The sequence below is a fragment of the Aulonocara sp. 'chitande type north' Nkhata Bay genome, linkage group LG8 (genome assembly GCF_057382095.1).
Source record: "Aulonocara sp. 'chitande type north' Nkhata Bay isolate Kocher_YH1m ecotype deep benthic linkage group LG8, A_spYH_male_GT1.1, whole genome shotgun sequence".
NCBI lineage: Eukaryota > Metazoa > Chordata > Actinopteri > Cichliformes > Cichlidae > Aulonocara > Aulonocara sp. 'chitande type north' Nkhata Bay.
The window spans coordinates 22,456,137-22,476,192 of record NC_141351.1 but is presented as its reverse complement, the minus strand read 5'-3'; the positions used below and the strand labels follow the sequence as shown (position 1 = coordinate 22,476,192).

At 39.5% G+C, this 20,056-nt stretch overlaps 1 protein-coding gene across 1 annotated transcript in view; it reads right to left on the bottom strand.

The window, feature by feature from the left end:
• tbkbp1 (TBK1 binding protein 1) overlaps positions 1 to 20,056 on the bottom strand; it is a 79,864-nt gene that overhangs the window by 38,552 nt on the left and 21,256 nt on the right. Inside the window, exon 2 of the mRNA XM_086304304.1 lies at positions 6,589 to 6,850. Coding sequence (XP_086160430.1) covers positions 6,589 to 6,834 — 246 coding nt within the window. The 5' untranslated portion in view covers positions 6,835 to 6,850. The remainder of the gene's footprint in view (positions 1 to 6,588; positions 6,851 to 20,056) is intronic.

Below are 20,056 nucleotides of genomic sequence, written 5' to 3'. Positions count from 1 at the left end.
CGGCATATTGTATGTTTTACGATAAGGGAACTCTTAGGGACTTCCAATCAATAAAAGATCAATACCAGTTAAGTAAAACGGACTTTTTTAGGTTCTTACAAATTAGGCATCATCTATATAATTTTATACCTAAGAGAACAGATCTTTTTTCTTTACCTGTTCTGAGTATATTTGTCAAGGCTTATCAGGCTGACACAGGCCTTAAGGTGATTTCAAGATTGTACAAGGGTATACAAGAGGTTAAGAAGTGGAATACTACCTACATCAAAAAAAATGGGAAAATGAAACAAATATAGCAATATCAGATAACATTTGGTATGAGCAGTGCGCTTTTCAGTGGAGAATTTCTAGTTCTAATACATGGAGATGTTACGGTTGGAAGAGTATCTGTAGGTTTTTTATTACCCCTGCACAAAGTAAACATTATTTTAATCACTCTAATTGCTGGAGAAATTGTGGGGCCCAAGGAGTAAAACATTTTCATCTGTTCTGGTCTTGCCCAAGGATCAACATTTTTTGGGTATTGATCCACTCTGAGTTGCAGATTATTTTTGGTATGCAGCTTCCCTTTAATTGGGACGAACTTTTGTTTGGATATTTATACTCAGTAAATGTAGATAAAATGTCTAAGCAGTTGTATGGTATCCTGAGTTTGGCTGCCCGTAAAATTATTACCAAGAAATGGCTTAGTGTGAAAATTCCATCACTGGGTGATTGGCATGAGACTGTACATGGGATGTTTAAAATGGAAAGAATTACCTTCATTAAAAGACTCCAGTTTGATATATTTAGTGAAATTTGGGGTAAATGGAAACACTACATCCGGTTAAGGAGACCCGATCTTGTTTGAATCTCTGTAACTATATATGCCACATTTCTGAATCGTTATGTGTTTATATGTATGTGTTAGTATGTATGAGACTACAAGTGAACACATATGTAAGTAGGTATGTGTATGTATGCTTAAGAATATGGGTGTGTGAGTGAATATGTGTGTGCGAGTACATACACACTAGAGGGTACACCCGTCTGTTTTTCTTATTTTCATTTATTTATTTTTTTATTATTTACATCTGTTCTTGATTATATGTTTATTTTGGATTATTTGTGTTTATATAGGTTGTTTAATAAAAAGAGAATAACAAAAAAAAAAAACCCTGCGATGCCAAGTGTGTCACACTTGATAGTTGAATACTTACTTGATACTTACTTGATACTTTTTGTGATACTTTGAGAACGCTACATTGTCAGCACAATAACATTTTAAGCAAAAACTGAATGAAAATGATGGATGTAGTAAAAAATGGTTACAAATTAAAGGTCATAATTGTTCATTGTAAACTGATGCATTTTAATTGTAAAATGCATCAGAATCCCAGCCCAATAAGTCTCATGTACATAGAGTTAAATGTGACTCAGTCCTCATCTACCTCATATTGTAGATATAATCATGCATTTGAGACTCAGCTGGAAGTTATCTGATCTATTTGTAAATTACAAATGAGGCAAATTTTTGTTTTTCTCATGAACACCGTTTGTGTAACTCTTAATTTTTTTTTTTTTAAGTCAGTAATTGAAATTGAAATCCACTTATCAAGTTGTAATTCTTTACAAATTTTTGTTACATTTACCCTTTTAAAAACATTTAAATAATAAAAATGTGGCAAATATTATATTTTTAGTTTTTTAGATTTTTCTGAATTTTGATTGGTGACACTGACTGTGAGAAGTTTTTGAGTGATTTCCAGCACATTTGGTTACGACGTGTGCCGAATAAACATGTGAGGAAAGATAAGCTGTGGTTATAGATTTCATTGCGCTTTAGTTTAAACAAACTTTTGGTTTTAGCTGACAAGGTGTACAGGTATTCATGGTCGTCAAGGGACCAATCCTGCATTTTTCCTTTGGCCTATTTCGTTGTGTTTGTTTGTTTTTGTTTTTTTTATATTGGCACCTCTGTTCAGGACATTGTAAGTCATGGTCATAGCATGAAATATGCTAAGAATGCAGGATCTGGGACGATGAGATCGGAGTAAAATTTTTCCTCCTGTGATGGTGAAAAAAAAAAAAAAAGGAAAAATAAATAAATAAAAAAAGAAAAGAAAAGCACAATAATTATTTAAAACACCTGTTTATTGCAGGTTTTAGTAAGCATAATTCAAGCAGGAGTAAATTGCTAGTGATTGGCACTATTTTCACCGTTGCATTAATACACATTTGGTGCTATAATGAGTATTTCAACTCTCAGAATCGTGTATGCGAGACTGACTCGAATTAAACTGCAGAGTGTGCTCATGGTAATGAAGGAATATGTCACCCAGTGCAACAGCGAGGCTCACTGATGTGTTAGTAATAAATTCTGACAACAATGGAGCTCTTTAAGAACAGCAGAATCAGGCACAATACTTCTAGTTGGATCAGTGCTGATTTGTCTTTGGATGTGATTTGTTGACAATCTGAAAAACATAGAAATTGCTAGTTTTATTACTAAGACACAGGCAAGGAAATAATAAAGGATGGCAGAGAACCGGCATTTTAGCAAATACATCGCTTACATTTAAAATATGCTGGAATAATTTCATTATATGTAGCTGAATTTATGCCGGTGTGATTTATTACATCATCATCATAACTTTAGAAAAGGAGTTAATGGACTTTATTACATTTACTATTGTTTTCTAGTGTCGGCGGTCATGGTCCTGAACTCCTGTAGTTACCAGAATGCTTTGATAGAAACATACACGTTATATAACTGCGTGTGTCGTTCAACCTAAATGAACACATTTACATTTAAAGTGCCTACCATAGGCTCAGAGGGCTATTCATTTTCTGTGTGAAGTCATTGTTTTGCTGATGCAATGTCTGTTCGAGGAGCAAACAACCCTTTTCCATTTAGTGCAACACCTCTCTCTGCTCAGTTTAACAGTAAATGTTCCCAACGTGGGCAATCCCAGAGGGCATCAAGTATTCTCACGCCGCTGAGCATCAGGAACGCCGACAACAACCTTGATTTACCCATGAACAAAGCAACAAAAAAAAAACCACTTCCATTTGTATCACTGCAGCAGCTGTGCTGAGGAACCTTGAGCTACACTTAGGACTACTAAAATGTCTTCCATTTGTAACTGATAACAGCTGGATAACAGCTGGATCAGGTGTTAAACAGTATTCGTGCCATGGTTTTTGGTTTCCGCTCTGTTACTTCCTCCTTTCTTTAGTAATGCTTGGTTCTTGTTCATTCCAATTTTCTGCAACACCTGATACCAAACAGATAATCATATTCCCCAGTGTATACTTTGCTGCATGTGCAAACATACATAGAAATACAGCATATAAAGCAGAAAGCAGGCACACGATTGTCCCAAGCGGACCTATGTGGATAAAACAAATGCATTAATGTATTGTTTAGGAGTCAGATGCTCTTCAGATGGCACTGAATGGTGGATCTGAACTCAAAGTCTAATGGTACTTTATGACAGATCCTCCACCATGTTTCACAGATGGCTGTAGACTCTCACCTCTCTCCTGCCCTCCATACATATTGATGGAGTTTCAAAATTGGAGTCATCATGCTGTAAAACCAGGCATTTTAACACGGGAGTCTGTGGAAACTGACTTCCCTCAAGTGTCCATTATAAGAATTTTTGGCACTTCCACATTAGCTTCACTTGTCTGCTCCGGAGGGGGATGCTTAAATATTCAAAGCTGAAAAAAGGCACATGTTCTATTTACATAGGCACAGGTGTGACAGCTTCTACTCCAAACAGCAAACATCTGCACCTGCTCTTCCAAAATCAACATCTGTCTCTCTGGGAGAGGGCCCTGAACAAACCACAGTTTGAGAGTAAGTCAACAGCAATGTGGCGGCCTGAAGCCTCGAACAACAGCTGCTCACTAGAATGATGCAGGACTTCGGTCTTACTTCTCCATACCTGCCACCCCTCTCATGCATTTCCAGCACATGTTTTATCTCTTGCAAACAATAAATCATAGAAAAGCCAACAAAATTCATTCAGAATCTCACCCTGACTCTTCAACCTGGTATCACGGCAAAATGTGTAATATACACACAATCAGAAGTAATCGTGGGAAACAGACATTATTACCACATTTACATGTAAATACATATTAACCGCCTAGCTTAATTGTTTCTGGTAACTTAGGACCCGGGAATGCACTTTTTTGCTCACTACCGCCTTCTTGGCTTTAAATGTATTATCTCCCCCTGCTGGAAATGCAACATCTGCACGTGTGCCCATTTTACGGGCACGGTTAACTGGCATGTCTGTTGCACCCTTTGTCGTGATATGGGGTTGGAGTCGTTCTGGTTGACTGTTTCTTTCACAAACAGTCAACTCAAACATAGCTGAAGCTTAAAATTCTCCCCGGTAGCTCGTAATACTGCAACAGCTTGCATCTTTTTGGAACTGTCTTCATTATCACAGCAGCCTCTTTCACAATTTTTCAGTCATTTAAAACATTTTGTTCTCTGTTCACATGCAGCAGAACAAGAGCTACACTGTTAATGATGCTCTCCAATACTGTAAGCAGTACAGCTTATTAAAAGTCCTTGTGTACCTGAAGGAGAATTAGGCAGTGAAGGCTGAGGGAAATTCAGATACATCACTACTTCATAGCCATATTATTTCTAGAATAAGTAGACCACAGACTAATGATGATCACAATGTAGGAGTGATTTTTCTCCAATCCTTCTGTGTTCTTAATTTGAACCATTTAGCTCTCCCTTGCTCCGTACATCATTATCTCCCTTCACTCCTTCATTTCTCACCCTCTCTCCGTGTTTATCAACGCATGATTCCGCCCATGTTGCTCCTTCTTTCCACTTCTTTTCCCATTTTTCCTCATTTTCTGTCCTCCCACGCTATTTCTTTACGCTCATTTGCCTTCTCTTTCCCCGTTAAATCAACGTGCTGGTCCAACCACTGCTGCGAGGTGGATTTCTGCCTCACCAGCTTTCTCACCCAACCAAGAACTGCTTTGATATCCACCGACAAAGTTGCAGGTCCAGCTGTGCAGAAATATTTACTGTCGCTGACGTTATCTTTGGAAACTAAGATGTTTTTGCTTGAACTCTTTGTCACAACCCTTCTGCTGAATCCCAGTAGATTTCAGTGCTAATAGTGTACATTCATGCACTTAATCAACCCAGTTTTGTCAGTGACAGCGAGCACTTAAACTGAGGCATGGGATATGTTTTATATGCAAACCTGTAAAGCCATACGTTAGTGATGTTATTCAACGAAGCCTTGCAGCACACACTATTTGCGTCACGTTGACACGGGGAATTTACATGCCTTTACTTGGTGGCACAGAAAATGCATGAATAAATATGCATAAATATGCTTTTATTCTCGGTTCAGATTTACTGCAAAGTGTGTTTTATGCAACTCATCGAACAGAACACAGATACGAGAATCAATTCGATTACTGTAACCTATCAAAGAAAACGCAGTCAATAAAAATAAATGTGTGATTTCCACATCTCTTTCTTGCTTGTGAAGTTTAAACATATCAAATTTAACAACTCTAATGCAAGCTGTCACCTTAGAAGTAAATGCCAGCACCGAGAGCGTATTGAGTGGGGAATTAAAAATATAAACTTAAAAATACACAAAATTGACTGTTTTCTGCCAGCATTGCTTTCATGCCTTATTTGTAGCCATAGTTTCCTTTTAGCTCCCGATGAAATGCTCCTCTGACTGACATCCATTTTGTATGCAAAAAGTGAAATGATGTATGAAACACAGCCTGAAGCAGAAAGCCTGAGTTAATAAAGACACCACTGGAAGCGTGAACGTGCAGCTGAACATTTGCACCTAAAAAAGTATCCGAGTATGCATATGAGTTTAATATCTCACTGAGGTCTTCAGCTCGTCTGGTCTCCTGTGATTTTTTTGACACCTCTGCTAGTTGAGTAACTTGAGTGGATTTAGTTCGGGATTACGTAAAAGTTGCACAAAACTGCTTCATTCTTGGCTTTAAGCCTTTAACTTTTGGATTTAAGTTGAATCTCGATCCAAAAACCTTCGGAAGGACTCCTTACAAATAAAAGAAAAAGCAAAATACATATCAAACTGACATTATGTTGATGTCCTCAAGAAATGATCACAGACTAATCTGGATCGATATAACCTTCTAGGGTCAGTGCATACAGACAAATATTTGGAATTAATTTCAGGCTCTGATACATGTTTACAAATGTCATTTAGTATCATTTAAAGGAAAAAAAATTTGGCTTCTGTGCCATATATCACAGAATAATTCCCTCCTTTCAGGTTAATGTTCATTCTCCAGCTAGCCAAGGATCAAAGCCGACCAATCACAGAGCATGAAAGCTCCCTCTTTCATCTTTTTTGTGCACAATCTCACTACTTCAATAAAATGGAAGGTGAGTGGACTGCAGTCTCCCCTTTTGAGCAACTTTCAGTAAATAAAATAAAAAAAAACACATTAGCCTCATCCTCTCCAGTACTGCAGTTTTTCTGTCTGATACCAACAAGGTCAAAAACAACTGTGCGAGTCTGAGTTTGCTGTAATGTTTGACATTAGGAGTGAAAAACTCTTCACCTTGATCTCATAGATCTTCAGCTTCCTCTTGATACTGGTGTTCTCCCGCTCCAGGCAGGCCAGCCTGGTCTTGATGTCCTGATAGGCGGTGATAAGGGCGAAGTGGGAGGTTGAGTAGACTTCATCATGGGGCAGCGGCGAAGACCGCCACACGACGCTGCCACAGCCATCCTCCTTCAGGCCTCCTGCGTCGCCGCCTCCACCGAGCAGCCCCAGCTCCCCTCCGCCTCCAAACAGAGATTGCATCACTCAGAGCTTCAAGCTGAGGGCACACAGAGACAGATATTTGCTTATTAATTATTAAACTGCCAGATTGTTTCCATTCAATTAAATGCACCATCCAAAAATAAAGTAATTAAAAAAGAAACATTTCATAACTCTGGCTGGGGTCGCCTCTCGGTGCTACAGCAGCAATCCAAAAAACATCAAGCACTCAGCTACTCGCAACAAACAAAAAAGAACAAAGCAGTTTTCTATCGAGAGCAGTCGGACTGCTGGCACACACAATGTAAAATATTCAAAAGCACAGTGGGTACCGAGAGACACGGGAGGATGACTGAGGGGCACGTGAAATTTAGAGATGGCTTACTGTGTCTTAGGAGTTCAGATGTACTGTAGGTGCAATGATCCAGTTAGCCACAATATCACATCGGGTGTGCTTACGCATAAGCTGCCCCCCACAAAAGAAATGCCAGTACACACAGAGCTACCTGATTATTCACTGCCCCATTCTGACAGAAGGGAAGCAAACTCGAGAAGCAGCGTGACCGCATATCAGGTCAGTGCAGCGGACACAAAGAGATGCAAATTTGCTCTGGATAACAAGGTGAGGGAAAGACACGGAGATCTTAACGTGTTTTAGCTTGAACAAATCATTTGTCTGCAATCAGAAGGTTTTGAAGGTACAAAACAAAGAAACTGAGAGAAATGAAATAAAGAGAAAGCAAGCCGTAGACGGTTTTTAGATAAGTCAGAGCACAGCTTTAGATCATGAGTTCGAAAGATTTTTTTTTTCTTCTTCTGTAAAATCAAACATATTTCAGCATAAAAGCACCCTATTTGAATATGATTAGACTCCGTAGTGTTGCCAACAGATAAAGACTTCAAAACAATCCACTGCACTGGTTCCCAAATATTTCTGAACCGCTGAGCCCATCCATGTATGTGTTTTTAATGGCACTTAGCTTTCAGTGTTCACCCAGACTTTGGGTCTCTGGAGGGCTGAGATGGATCAGTGTTTCTTTGAGCCTGTTTAAAATCTTTCCATCACTTCCATTTAAAAATAACAGCTTACTTTTGTGCTTTTTTTTTTTCCTTTTGTGTGCCTGCTTTGTTATTGCCTGCAGGATAACTACACAGTGTTTTAATATGACTTCTGCATTGTTTTTAATATTGTGATTTTGGGTCTTCGTTACTTATATTTTTCATTTAATATTCTGTATTATATAATGTAAGTCTATGAAGCAAACACTGCCCTTGTTCTTGTCTTTTATTTCCCTTTTTTTTTCGCTGTGATTTTACAATATATGGCACTCAAGGTTCATCTCTGGATAAAACGCCGTGCTCCTCGTTGTCTCTTTTCACTTAGCTCTCCAGTCACAAAGAAGGGAAGGGTGGGACACATCAATCATCACATCCCACTCAACAAAAAACGTCTGAGAAGTTAATGCTGCCACTCTCCCTGCACGGAATAACGTGTCAACATTTTAATTTATGAAGGGCATTTCTGTTGGGAACATTTAGATTGCTGTGGGTCTGGAGGTTAAGCAGCAGTCGGCTAGGGCCAGAAATTTGCAGTGAATTGCTTTTGCGGATATTCTTTAACAAAGCAAACAAACACCTGTGGTGATAAAATGTTTTCAGAAGACAGCCTGGTGTTTTCAGCCTATTCCGCCTCCCAAGTTCTCTGTATCTCCTGAGTTCAATTAGCCACTCACAGCAATATAAATACACTTTTCTGAAGTCGGATTTGTATCTTTTTCTCCAGGCTTAACCAGGATATGATGCTTACATGTACAAAACTGTGATTATTAGCAAAACAGTAAAGCACACGTAATCTCGTGAACCCTTTGGCCTTCATTACCTCGGCCTTTTGCATTTAATTTTTGGTGAGAAGTCCCTCACAGGTGCATGAGTAACCAGTGCATGTACTGTAGCTGATATGTTAATCAGAGTAGGATTTGCATATGAGTTGGGTTTGCTGTCTTGTTCCATTTCACAGTACTTAAAAAAAACATGAGCTCTGACAGCCTAGACTCCTTGAGTGGCATGATGAATGAGCTGAGTAGCTAGCTGACCACGCTGGCCTCCCTCCCCTGCCCCGAAGACTCCGGGCTGGGCTGTCAAAAGTGATAAATGGCGCCTGTGATGTCACTATCCTCTTTTAATTCCGCTACAAAGGGCACAAGCGCACAAAAGTCATACTAGACGTAGCAACAGCGGTTTGATTTACTGGTACTAGAGGAGTTACACAACAGCTAGTTGATTTGATGTATACTGGAATGGATGCCTTCCTGACTCCCAGCATTGCCTTGTGAGTCAGCGATTGCCCACTGAGCTATTTTCATCTGCTCCCTTCCTCCACGGTGCTATTTTCCTTGTGTTTCAAGAGAGAGGGGAATAAAGCCTCAGCCAATCTACGGCTCTTTTCCTCGCTGGTCTAACGGGATGATCCAAAAGCACTCCCACGAGCACAGGCACGCACATACACACACACACACACACACACACACAAAAACACTGAGTAAAATGCACGCGTGGACAAAAATGCCTGTTTGATCAAGCAGTGCCCATCACCTGCCAACTGCCTGGACAGTAGTGTTTAAGCTGGGAAGATATTAAGGCTCCGTGATGTATACTGTGTTGACATCATGCTGTCAAGTCTGAGGCAGTTTACTCTGGCAAACACTGCGTCACTATAATATCATATCTTTGCACATGGTGTCTCATATAGCAGGAGGAAAGATAAACAGTTTGTACAAAAAAAGGGAGCAGAGGGAGAATAACACTGAATACCATTAAAATGGAAATATTGGTGAGACAGCGATTGGTTTCTTTTAACCGCGACAGAAATGTTTTTACAACTGCAAATCTGCAATAATCAGTGTTGTTGTTTTAGCAATAAAAATTCTAATGAAAAAATGTGACCTCTCATGTCACATTTCTTCATTAGATGATTTCATTAGATGATTCTTATATAGTGCGTTTTATCCAAAGAGACGGATATTTTTCTTAAAGGTTGGCACAGACAAAAACAGATCTAATTTAAGAGTGTACATATCATGTGTATTAAATGGACTCAGACATAACTTCAGGTGAGTACTACGTTTGCTATATGTTTATATTAAAGTAGGTAAGTCTTTGTTAACAGTCACGTTGTGTTGTTCGGTTTCTGTCACTGGTGTCCCAGACATGAGCGACAATGCCAGAACCTCTTGGCATCACTATTAAATGCACTAGATACTGTTAGGTGCCAAATGTGAGCATGCAGGTTTCATTTTGGAAAGGGGCACTTTTCAACCCAATCCTCTCTCTTCTCCTAAGCTCATACATGGAACGCTGGAGCCTAAGCACAATTTTCTGGCTAACAATCTTGTGGCTAACTCATGTGTTATTAGCTTCTGTTGGTGCTAAAATTCTGTTCACATGCACAGTGACAAAATCAGCTTGGTTTTGTAGTCTGAAGTATACTTCATTATGTGTTCTCCTTGGAAACTATTGTTGTCCCGATGCGCTCTGACATCCTAGTGCCACCTGAATCTGTTGTTAGGAATGTTATATTTATGTGTATTTTCTTCTTATTGTAGTCTGACTGCCAACAACTGAGCTATTTATGTCATAAATCTGATGCATATCTTTTGGATTACACTACAGCTTCTACTAAAGATGGACGTAACTTCTGGGTCTGAAAAATGAAGCAGAAGTGCCTTAAACCTCCAATTCTTTTAGTAGCCACCGGCTGGGATACCGTGGCTCCAAAAACAACTTGCAGTCCTTTAGAAATCATGACGAGTTTAAGGCCTTGGTCATTACACTTGTCCGTTATGTAAATTTTTGTCCGATTATCTAGGCCATGCCCATTGGTTGATGACTTGCTGATTGGCAAGCCATTAGCCAATGAGTGTGTAGTTTCATAGCCAGTTAAAATACAAAGATGGCAACGTTGAAATTGTTTGTCCCAAGGATTAGAAATGGGGCGTCACAAACCAATGGGCAATGTTACGGTAGCTACTTGTATACTGTCTATAGTTTAAAAAGATCTGTTAAAGAGTTAAATTAATTCTTGCTGTGTCCATAAGTATATATGAAATCACAAGTCGTTTTTATTTGCAGTACTGGACGGCAAGAAATGAGCACAAGATAGTCAATAACAGCGAAATCTGATGATCTATCAGGACAACACAACAGAGGTAAAGTTAACTAAGAATCAACACAGATCATCAGTTAGTCAAAAGAATTTTGTCACATTAACTTTCAAGGTAAAGAAAAACACTGAACAATGTCACGTCACATGTTCAGAGGTCATATTTCTGGCACAGGTGGAACCTCATTATGTCTCTCAACAACAACAAAAACGTAGTACTGGTAGGATGCTCTACTGCCCTCAAGTGACCCAAAAGAGTTAATACAACTTTAACCACAAAACTGTCCATGTTTGCTTTGGAAGGCTGGCCAAGGTTTTCTTTTCTCATTTAAACATGAGCTCTTGGATGCGATCCAAAGTACTCAGGTAGGATGCCGCTTCCATCCAAGCTCGTTCAGCTGCTGTGGCTATTAACCCTTTAAAACCGATCGGAGCGGGCACGCTCCGTTTTGTGCAACTACTTTAAAATCCCGGTAGCTCTGCAACCATGTGAGCTAGCGCAATAATTTTTTTTGCATATGAAACTGGAGGAGTTGTACTTACATCTTATGCCATCAGCTTGTCCTCGGTCACAGTTTCCTTCCACTTAAAGCTCTGCAAAAACTGCATAAAAAGCGCTTGCAGCAACAAAAACATAATATTCCAGAAACACGCCTTGCCGATCCGATCAGCTGTTCATAACACTTCCTACGTTGGAATAGACGTCAGCGCGAACTATCGCATGTCCGCCATGACCTGCCCGAAACCGGAAGTGACGCAATTTTTGCGGAAATGTAGTTTTTATTACCGTCAGGGCCTCATGAGCCTATACTGGTGTTTTTAAAAGTTATGTTTGACTTTATGACTTTCTGTGTTGATTCTGGGATGCTTAGGACTCATATTGCACTGCTGGAAATATTTTATTTTGATATATATGCTGTTTTTGCACTATAATATTTATTTTCGTTTTTCCTGCAGTGTATAAAAATTGGTGTTTTTCAAAAATAAAACTATGAAGACACTCAAAATAAATTTCCTGTGGTAGGAAACTATTTTGTGCAACTTTTCTGTATTTACAGTTTTGAGGGATAAGCCTCTTAAATTTCTCTAACTAGAAATATATGTTTAAAAAAAACAAAACGATTTTCAATTTTTTTGTAGTTTATTGCACTTTTTTGCAATTTATGTAATTACTATGCACTTAATGCATACATATTATTAAAATTTAGGCTGTAATGGTTGTAATGATGTATAGCAACTTGAAATGCTCCCAAAAATGGCTCCACAGCATGTAAAAATATAATATAAGCTCTGGCGGGCTTGGTTCTATGGTAGGTCTTAAAGGGTTAAACTCTCCATTAGCGCGGCTCGGTTAATTGTTCTCCATTTTCACACGTGGTCTTAAACTAATCCCCAGCAAGAACAACGTGTTAATATCTGGAAGAGCTGCTTCTATGTATTTATGTATTTATCCATTTATTTGTTTTGCTCAGCCTGGTAAATCACTTTGAATAAGTCATGGCAAGATGGTGATATATTATAAAAATACAACCTCAGGATAGATTACCAAATTACATTTAAACCAAACAAACCTACAACAAAGTAAACTTTCACCACGTAGTATTGGGTGGAATTATTTACATTAAAATTATATGATCTGCCTACATATAGGCTGCATATCTAAAAAAAAAAAAAAAAGATATTATAGCACCATGTGGATATTTATATTCAGCACCCCGTGCAAAACATAAATCATGCCATAAATTCGAAAAGAATTATGTGCTGGCCGTGGATATCTGAGTAATTTGCATAGAAAATAATTTCCTCTAGTTGCACAGAGAGTGCCGTGGATGATGATCAGTTTGTCTTCTGATAGGTAAGGACCAGAACTCGGGAACATCTGTGTTTTGTGCTCCTCTCATTTATCACAGTGATGCATTTATCACATATACACACTCACAGCTCCTCTACTCAAAATATCCCTCTGATATCTTCATGCCGTCCCCTCTTTTCCACTCTTCTATCCCCTCTCTGTCTCTTGTTTGGACCACAAGGCTCATTTGCTGAGGTTCTCAAAGCCCCACTGGACTCCAGGCATAAAGTCAGATGCTTCTCCCCCAACCAGCTCCCTGCTTCATTACAGTGATTACCGCAAGAAGTCATACATTACCTGGAAGCCACGTGGCAGACACTGTTCCACAGAGACTACCTCCCCCCACTCTTCTTTTCTCACCCTCTTCCCTCCTTGTCCCCCTTTCGTTCTCTCCAGAGATTAAATCACCACTCCCATCCTTCTATGTCATAGTACTAAAAAGGCCACAGACTGCTGCTGTGGAAAGTCTAAAGTCACGACAACTAAGCAGTTAATGTGTTCATCTTTACATGTCTGTGTTGTGTTTCAATGAGCTACCCTATTATTTATTTTATTTCACAATAGCCTAAACAACAGTTTGAGAAGTTCTGGTCTGATGACATTTTCTTCCAGCGTGATTCACGTCTGAAACCGAATGTTATCACATTCACACACTGCAGCACAAATTTAAATACACACTCAGAGAGAAATATATATTACTTGGTCTTTTTTCTGCAGTCTTAGGAGAATTAAAAGAATCCATTTAAAGCCAAAAATACAACAACTTTAGCAGAATGGTCTACAAGACCCACTAAGAAGCTATCCATTAGAGACTAGGATTCAAGTGCATCTTGCCTCGTGATCAGCCTATCAGACTAAGGCATTAAAAATTCATGAAACATATGGCACTTGAATTTTGAAACAGCACTTTTCAGATGCCAAATGGTTTATTTGCACGTTTTTAAATTTCAGATTGGAGTAAGGAAACCAAAGATCAGAAATCAATCAAGCCAAAGGTCTCCCTAAATTTTCAGCTTTCACGAATACCAGCTGCTTATGAAATGTTTTCCATTCAGCATGTCAGCAAAAATAAATTAAAGAATTTTAACATTAGCCACACAGCTATTTGGATTGCAAAGCCAGTCTAATGGTTAGTCCGCCATTGGTCCGTCATTCTGTACCTGAATATTTCATGAATTGGAGTGAAATTCGGAATAGAAATTGGGTGGGCTCAGATAATGAATCTTAATGACTTTGCTGATCCAGATTTGTCCTCTAGTGACATTTAATTTTTTCGTTTAAGTAAAACAGCAACTGTTATCCACTGGATGCATAACCATGCTTACACTATGCGCCCCCTCAGGATGAATTGTCACTGGCTTTCAGATCAAATACATGCATAAATAATGACACTGATAGTAATTGCATCTGTTCTTTGTGTTGATTTCTACATTGCAAATGCTTGCACAGTGGAAAAAGGACTATATATATATATATATACATATATATACACATATACACATACATACTTCAGATGAATTATTTAACCCCATATTGGAACATTGCCACAATAACTATACTTTTGGCTTGTGTAACACGTGCAGCACAACTATATCACCTCTATATTCATTAGAAAATGTAATAGTATGTAATGTCTGTGCATAGCAGCGATGTGCAACCATTAACTCGCATGATGGCTACCAATTAAGACACGGAGATAATCACTGGTTTGACTGCCAAAATCTGTGATGCAGATCATAGAGCATCTCTTTTCATTATTTTCTAACATAAACCCATTATTATCTTAGCACAGATTTCCTGCCATGTTTAAATAGAGCCATTAAAAACATGTAATGAAGGAGCCATGTCTTTGAATTCCAAAAAGCAATTACTTCAACAAATAGATGAAAGTATGTAAGACCATTAAAGATGCTATTGGTGAAAATGCAGCTTTTATCTACTGGAGCATGCCAAGATTTGATTTGTATTTATTTATTTTTGCAGCTAGATCTCTTCTTCTCTCCTTTGACCTCACCTAACACATTCAGATGAATGTTTCCGTTTTTGTAACAGGTAATATGTACAGCTCTATACATTTTCCAGCACCTTGGGAGGACAGTGCATTATATTACAGTAAATATAAAACTTCAAATATAAAACTGTGATCCTGCAAACACCTGATGTATCCTCTGTTTAGCATGCCATACAGCAGCTAAAATGGTGCAAAGTCTCAGCAGGGTATCCTACGCTGAGTTAAAAAGAACAAGCCTCATTCATTTACAAACATTCATAACCCAATCAGATCCTTAGCGCTGCTGCTTTCTGTAAATGCTGCAAATCATATTTTTGGGAACCTCAGAGGATTTGAACAACAGATGATTCTTCTCTCGATGGGAGATCTGTTTGTGTCTCACTGCCAGCTAATCATTGATTACCGTAGACTGTGAAGGGGAAAATCTGCATGTAAATATTGAAAAAGGATCTTCGTGTTTTCACTGTGTGGCTTTGTAATACTAAAGATATTAAAACCTCGAACAATATAATTATTAGCTTTTTTTATTTCCCACAATGATCCTGCATGCACATTTACAAGGTTGTGCATGTACGTTTTTAGGGCTTCTGTTGTATCCAAAGGCATAAATATACGAGTGCAGTAGAAATCACGCCAGCGCGGTCAAGGCTGAGCTTTCCAGTGATAACAGAACCAGGACCAAAGAGAAAACTGGAGTCCCCACAGAGTGCGATTTAAATGTTGTATCTTGTACGTGAACGATGCAACCGCTTTTCTCTTCCATCCAACCCACGTCCTTCCCCTGAGCTTGTATTACATTTTACTGTTTTCCCTTATACCTTCCATCTCCTTTCATCCTATCCTTTCTCTTCCCCGTCCTCGCTCTCTCTACTTTCTCCCTTCTCTCTGTCTGGCAGTGTTAAACAGCTCCTCTCAGTGCTGCCCTGTGATCCCCACAGGCTGGACATTTGGCACCTCTGAATCAGACAGTATGTCTACGAATGGTGAGTCCAGGGTAGGGAGGTGGTGTGACTTTCGGCCCTGCGCTCATCCGCCAAATGCTCCCATAATGCCTGGCTTCAGTCGGCTGCACCTGTTTCCTCTGCCTTTCACAGTGAACAAGGCCAAACCTGGATGGCACGGCACACACTGAGAACCTATTAACATGCCGGCAGGTAGGGTTTGACTGCGTGCCTTTGTGTGCGTATCCATGCGGACATGAGGACAGGCACATCAACGAGTGTGGAAATGAGTCAGTGCAAAGAGAGTGTGTGTTTTGTGAGTGTCAGCACAAGGACAAAGCAGTCACTGCAGGAAAGGTGATCATTTAGTGTGTTTGTGTGCTTGCTGTTGCCAAAAAGAGACAGGTAGCAAGGGTCAGTGGATGCACACGGTGCTGTGGCTTTATGAATAAATTACTTATCTGGTTTTTGTTGATATACATGTTATTGTGGTGATCGTGGCTCAAGACTTGGCAGTTCGTCTTGTAATCAGAAGGTTGCCGGTTCGAGCCCTGGCTCGGACAGTCTCAGTCATTGTGTCCTTGGGCAAGACACTTCACCTACCGCCTACTGGTGATGGCCAGAGGGGCCAATGGCATGATATTGCAGCCTCGCTTCTGTCAGTCTGCCCCAGGGCAGCTGTGGCTACAACTGTAGCTGCCTCCACCAGTGTGTGAATGTATAGTGAAATTGTAAAGTGCTTTGAGGGTCTTGAAAAGCGCTATATAAATGCAATATTATTATTATTATTATTGGTTCACAATTAAACATCCGGAAAGTAGTTAAAACTTGCCCAAAGCTAAGTAAGCTGACGTATAAATATCGCCAACTTATAATTCACAATCATAGACTGTAGTTAAAAGATGCATGAGCCATCGTTTTTTATTTGAGCCAGAAGTGGCTATATATTTGGAGTTACTAAGTTATTACCGTAGTAAGGCTAGTGGGCTGAATTTATAAACTTTACAGCTACATCATACAGACACAATTCCTGCTAACTAGGATTAGAAGATATTAAAATGTCACTCACCAAAACTGGAGGACAGACTTCTTGGACGCACCCATATCACATCACAGCAACCAACCGCACAAACAGAGACTCGACCACTGGCGGCCATGGTCGCCATTTTAGAAAGACACATGACCATAGTATGTTTTATTTGAAAATTTATTTGATCAGACCATGCCCAGCATTTGCTACTGCATACCTTTCATTCATACGTGGCTCAAGAGTTGGGAGTTCGCCTTGTAATCGGAAGGTTGCCGGTTCGAGCCCCGGCTCCGACAGTCTCGATCGTTATGTCCTTGGGCAAGACACTTCACCCGTTGCCTACTGGTGGTGGTCAGAGGGCCCGGTGGCGCCAGTGTCCGGCAGCCTCGCCTCTGTCAGTGCGCCCCAGGGCAGCTATGGCTACAATGTAGCTGCCATCACCAGTGTGTGAATGTGTGGGTGACTGGATGTAGTGTAAAGCGCTTTGGGGTCCTTAGGGACTAGTAAAGCGCTATACAAATGCAGGCCATTTACCATTTTACCATTAAAAAATGCAAGCTGAAAATAAAGACACTCACATATCTGATAACATATGCAGATTACAAATTGTGTTTCAAATAATAAAGAGCTGCATTTTACGCAGCACAGCAAACCTGTTCAGCATTTCAATAACGAGGCCAACATGTTCAAGGACACATTTCCACTGACATTATGTGGAAAATATGCCACTCTGACTTTAAAAAAAATCCTATTTTATCGTCTGTTTTTGTTCAGATCCTCTTGCCAACATCTCTCACTGTCCATCCCTGTTATTCTCCAGATTTTAGAATATCTAGGTTGGTAAATATATTTACACACCCAACGATGCTTCCTTCAGCTGTTACTGTGCTCTAGGCAATGAGCTGAACAAGCAGCAGTGAGCTGTGCGTCATGTCTCCTTAGGATAGCATTGTGGGTGAACACATTTGATAGCTGTCAGACATGGAACAAGTGATAAAAACAGCACATCAACCTACTTGAAGAGCCAGAAGGGAGGTAGTTGACATACATCATAATACAGCAGATGTAATAATTAGGATCTGGCATTTAGGGAGAGAGAACCGGAGTATTGTTGATTGTGTTTCAGGTTTATGTTTTTTATTCAAAATAATATTTCAGACCATTTTACATTTGCTAACTAATGGTAAATGTATAGCGCTTTACTAGTCCCTAAGGACCCCAAAGCGCTTTACACATTCAGTCATTCGCCCATTCACACACTGGTGATGGCAAGCTACATTGTAGCCACAGCCACCCTGGGGCGCACTGACAGAGGCGAGGCTGCCGGACACTGGCGCCACCGGGCCCTCTGACCACCACCAGTAGGCAACGGGTGAAATGTCTTGCCCAAAAGACACAACGACCGAACTACCCAAACTTACTTCAAAGCCTAAACACCGGGTACTCCAAGGTGTTCAAGCAAATATCTACAAGAGCACAAACTGGTTCCTGTGAACTTGGATGTTGAATATACATGACTGAGTGCGGAATTTGATTTTTCTCATGCATGTCTTTTATTTCATACTGTACTTTAGTGATCCTCTTCCAGGGCATAACCAATTACTTATTTTAAGAACACTGAGATCCATTTAGTTTAGTTCATTCATACACATCAAATACATTTGATTTGATATTTGTGTTCAAATATTAGAAATATCAAATAGTACATCACGTCTGACTATCTGCTGTATGCTCGTTGATCACAAGCCCAATGGCTTCTGGGTCAGATTTTGCATTTTATTCTCCAAGATGAAAGTCTAAATAATGACTTCCAGGAATTAAATTGTGGTAAAGAAATTCAAATCAGGGGTACCAACCCAAATACGTCTGTAGCATTTAGTATCAAAGGTTTGGGGTTTTTTTTCTCATTATTGCTCATGCTGCCATGCTCATGTTAGGCTTGTTTCATTTCTATTTTGGTCAGCTGTCCTCCAAGTTTAAACAACAATGTAGATAAGAAAAGCATGGGATTTATCTGAGGTACTGAGGAGTTTAATTTATTTTGTAATATGAAAAAAAATATGTTTCTGTTTCAGAAACGGAAAAAAATATGTGTTTTCTTAGAAGAACAGTTCTAGAATAGTTAAATACAAGGGATTTAACATACCTCACTGAAGAGGTATGTGCCACCCTGGCTAGACCTCTTGCCCCTCCTTTGCTGCTTTGGTGGTAGAGAGCTGCAGGGCTGGAAGTCCAATCCCCAGTGTCTCCGGTCTCTGTGCTAAAGTGTCCTGTCTCAAAATACTGAACCCCTCTGTGTATTAACTGATTTGCTAGCTGACTGAATGAAATCCTATCATCATATTTTCTTTTATATGATGAAACCTGCAGTCCTACCTCTTGCCCTGTGACAGCGCAAAAAGCTCCAGACACGTCGTTCCCAGAGCCAGATCAGTACTAAATATGCTGAGCCTTTTCCCTGAAATCATCAACAGAAGCACCTGAAACTGATGTCTGATTACTAAGGACTGACATTTAAAGGAGTGGAAAAATACTATGTCAGTGTGATTGCTGTTAAAACTGCACTCCTCTTAGTGTGTCATAGTTGTACTCGTGTCATTATGTATTATGTACTGTCTTCCTGGTTAAGTGTTTCTTGAAAAACATATTTGATTTTAATGAGAAAAATGACGAGGATAAATGAAGGATATCATCAAAAATAGATGTGTTAAAAAATCATGTTTATTTGGGAAGCTATGAAAGGCTCATATTTCTAGATTTTGCAGAAGCAAAATTTTAATGAAACCTGAAAAATGCAAAGCTTTACCTTAAATGTGGCCCTCAAATGAATAATACATTTAGCTAAATGATGCATAGCCACACAGATCGCTGGTTTCATGTGCTTTTTTTATAGCAAATATTCATATTCACAACAAATCAAATGAATGATTTTAAAAGCAGCAGCGGTAACTGGAGACCTGCCATAATAAATTAACACAAGTCTATTTTTTTATGACTGTTGGCTGACTAACATCTATGTCTGTTCAATAAGCTGCTGTTGCTGTGTGATGTTAAGACTGGAACGCCATGTACTCTTTGAACACGTGCGTACTACACACACACACACATATGCACACAGCTCAGCCTACGTCATGTGCCAATAAGGTCCACATCCAAGCACACCTACAGAGACACGTCACACATGCATGATGAATAATGCAAAGCACTTATACAGCCTGTTGGTGCAGGAGAAAGACACCAACTCTAACAAATGACGTTCTGTGCCATGCCA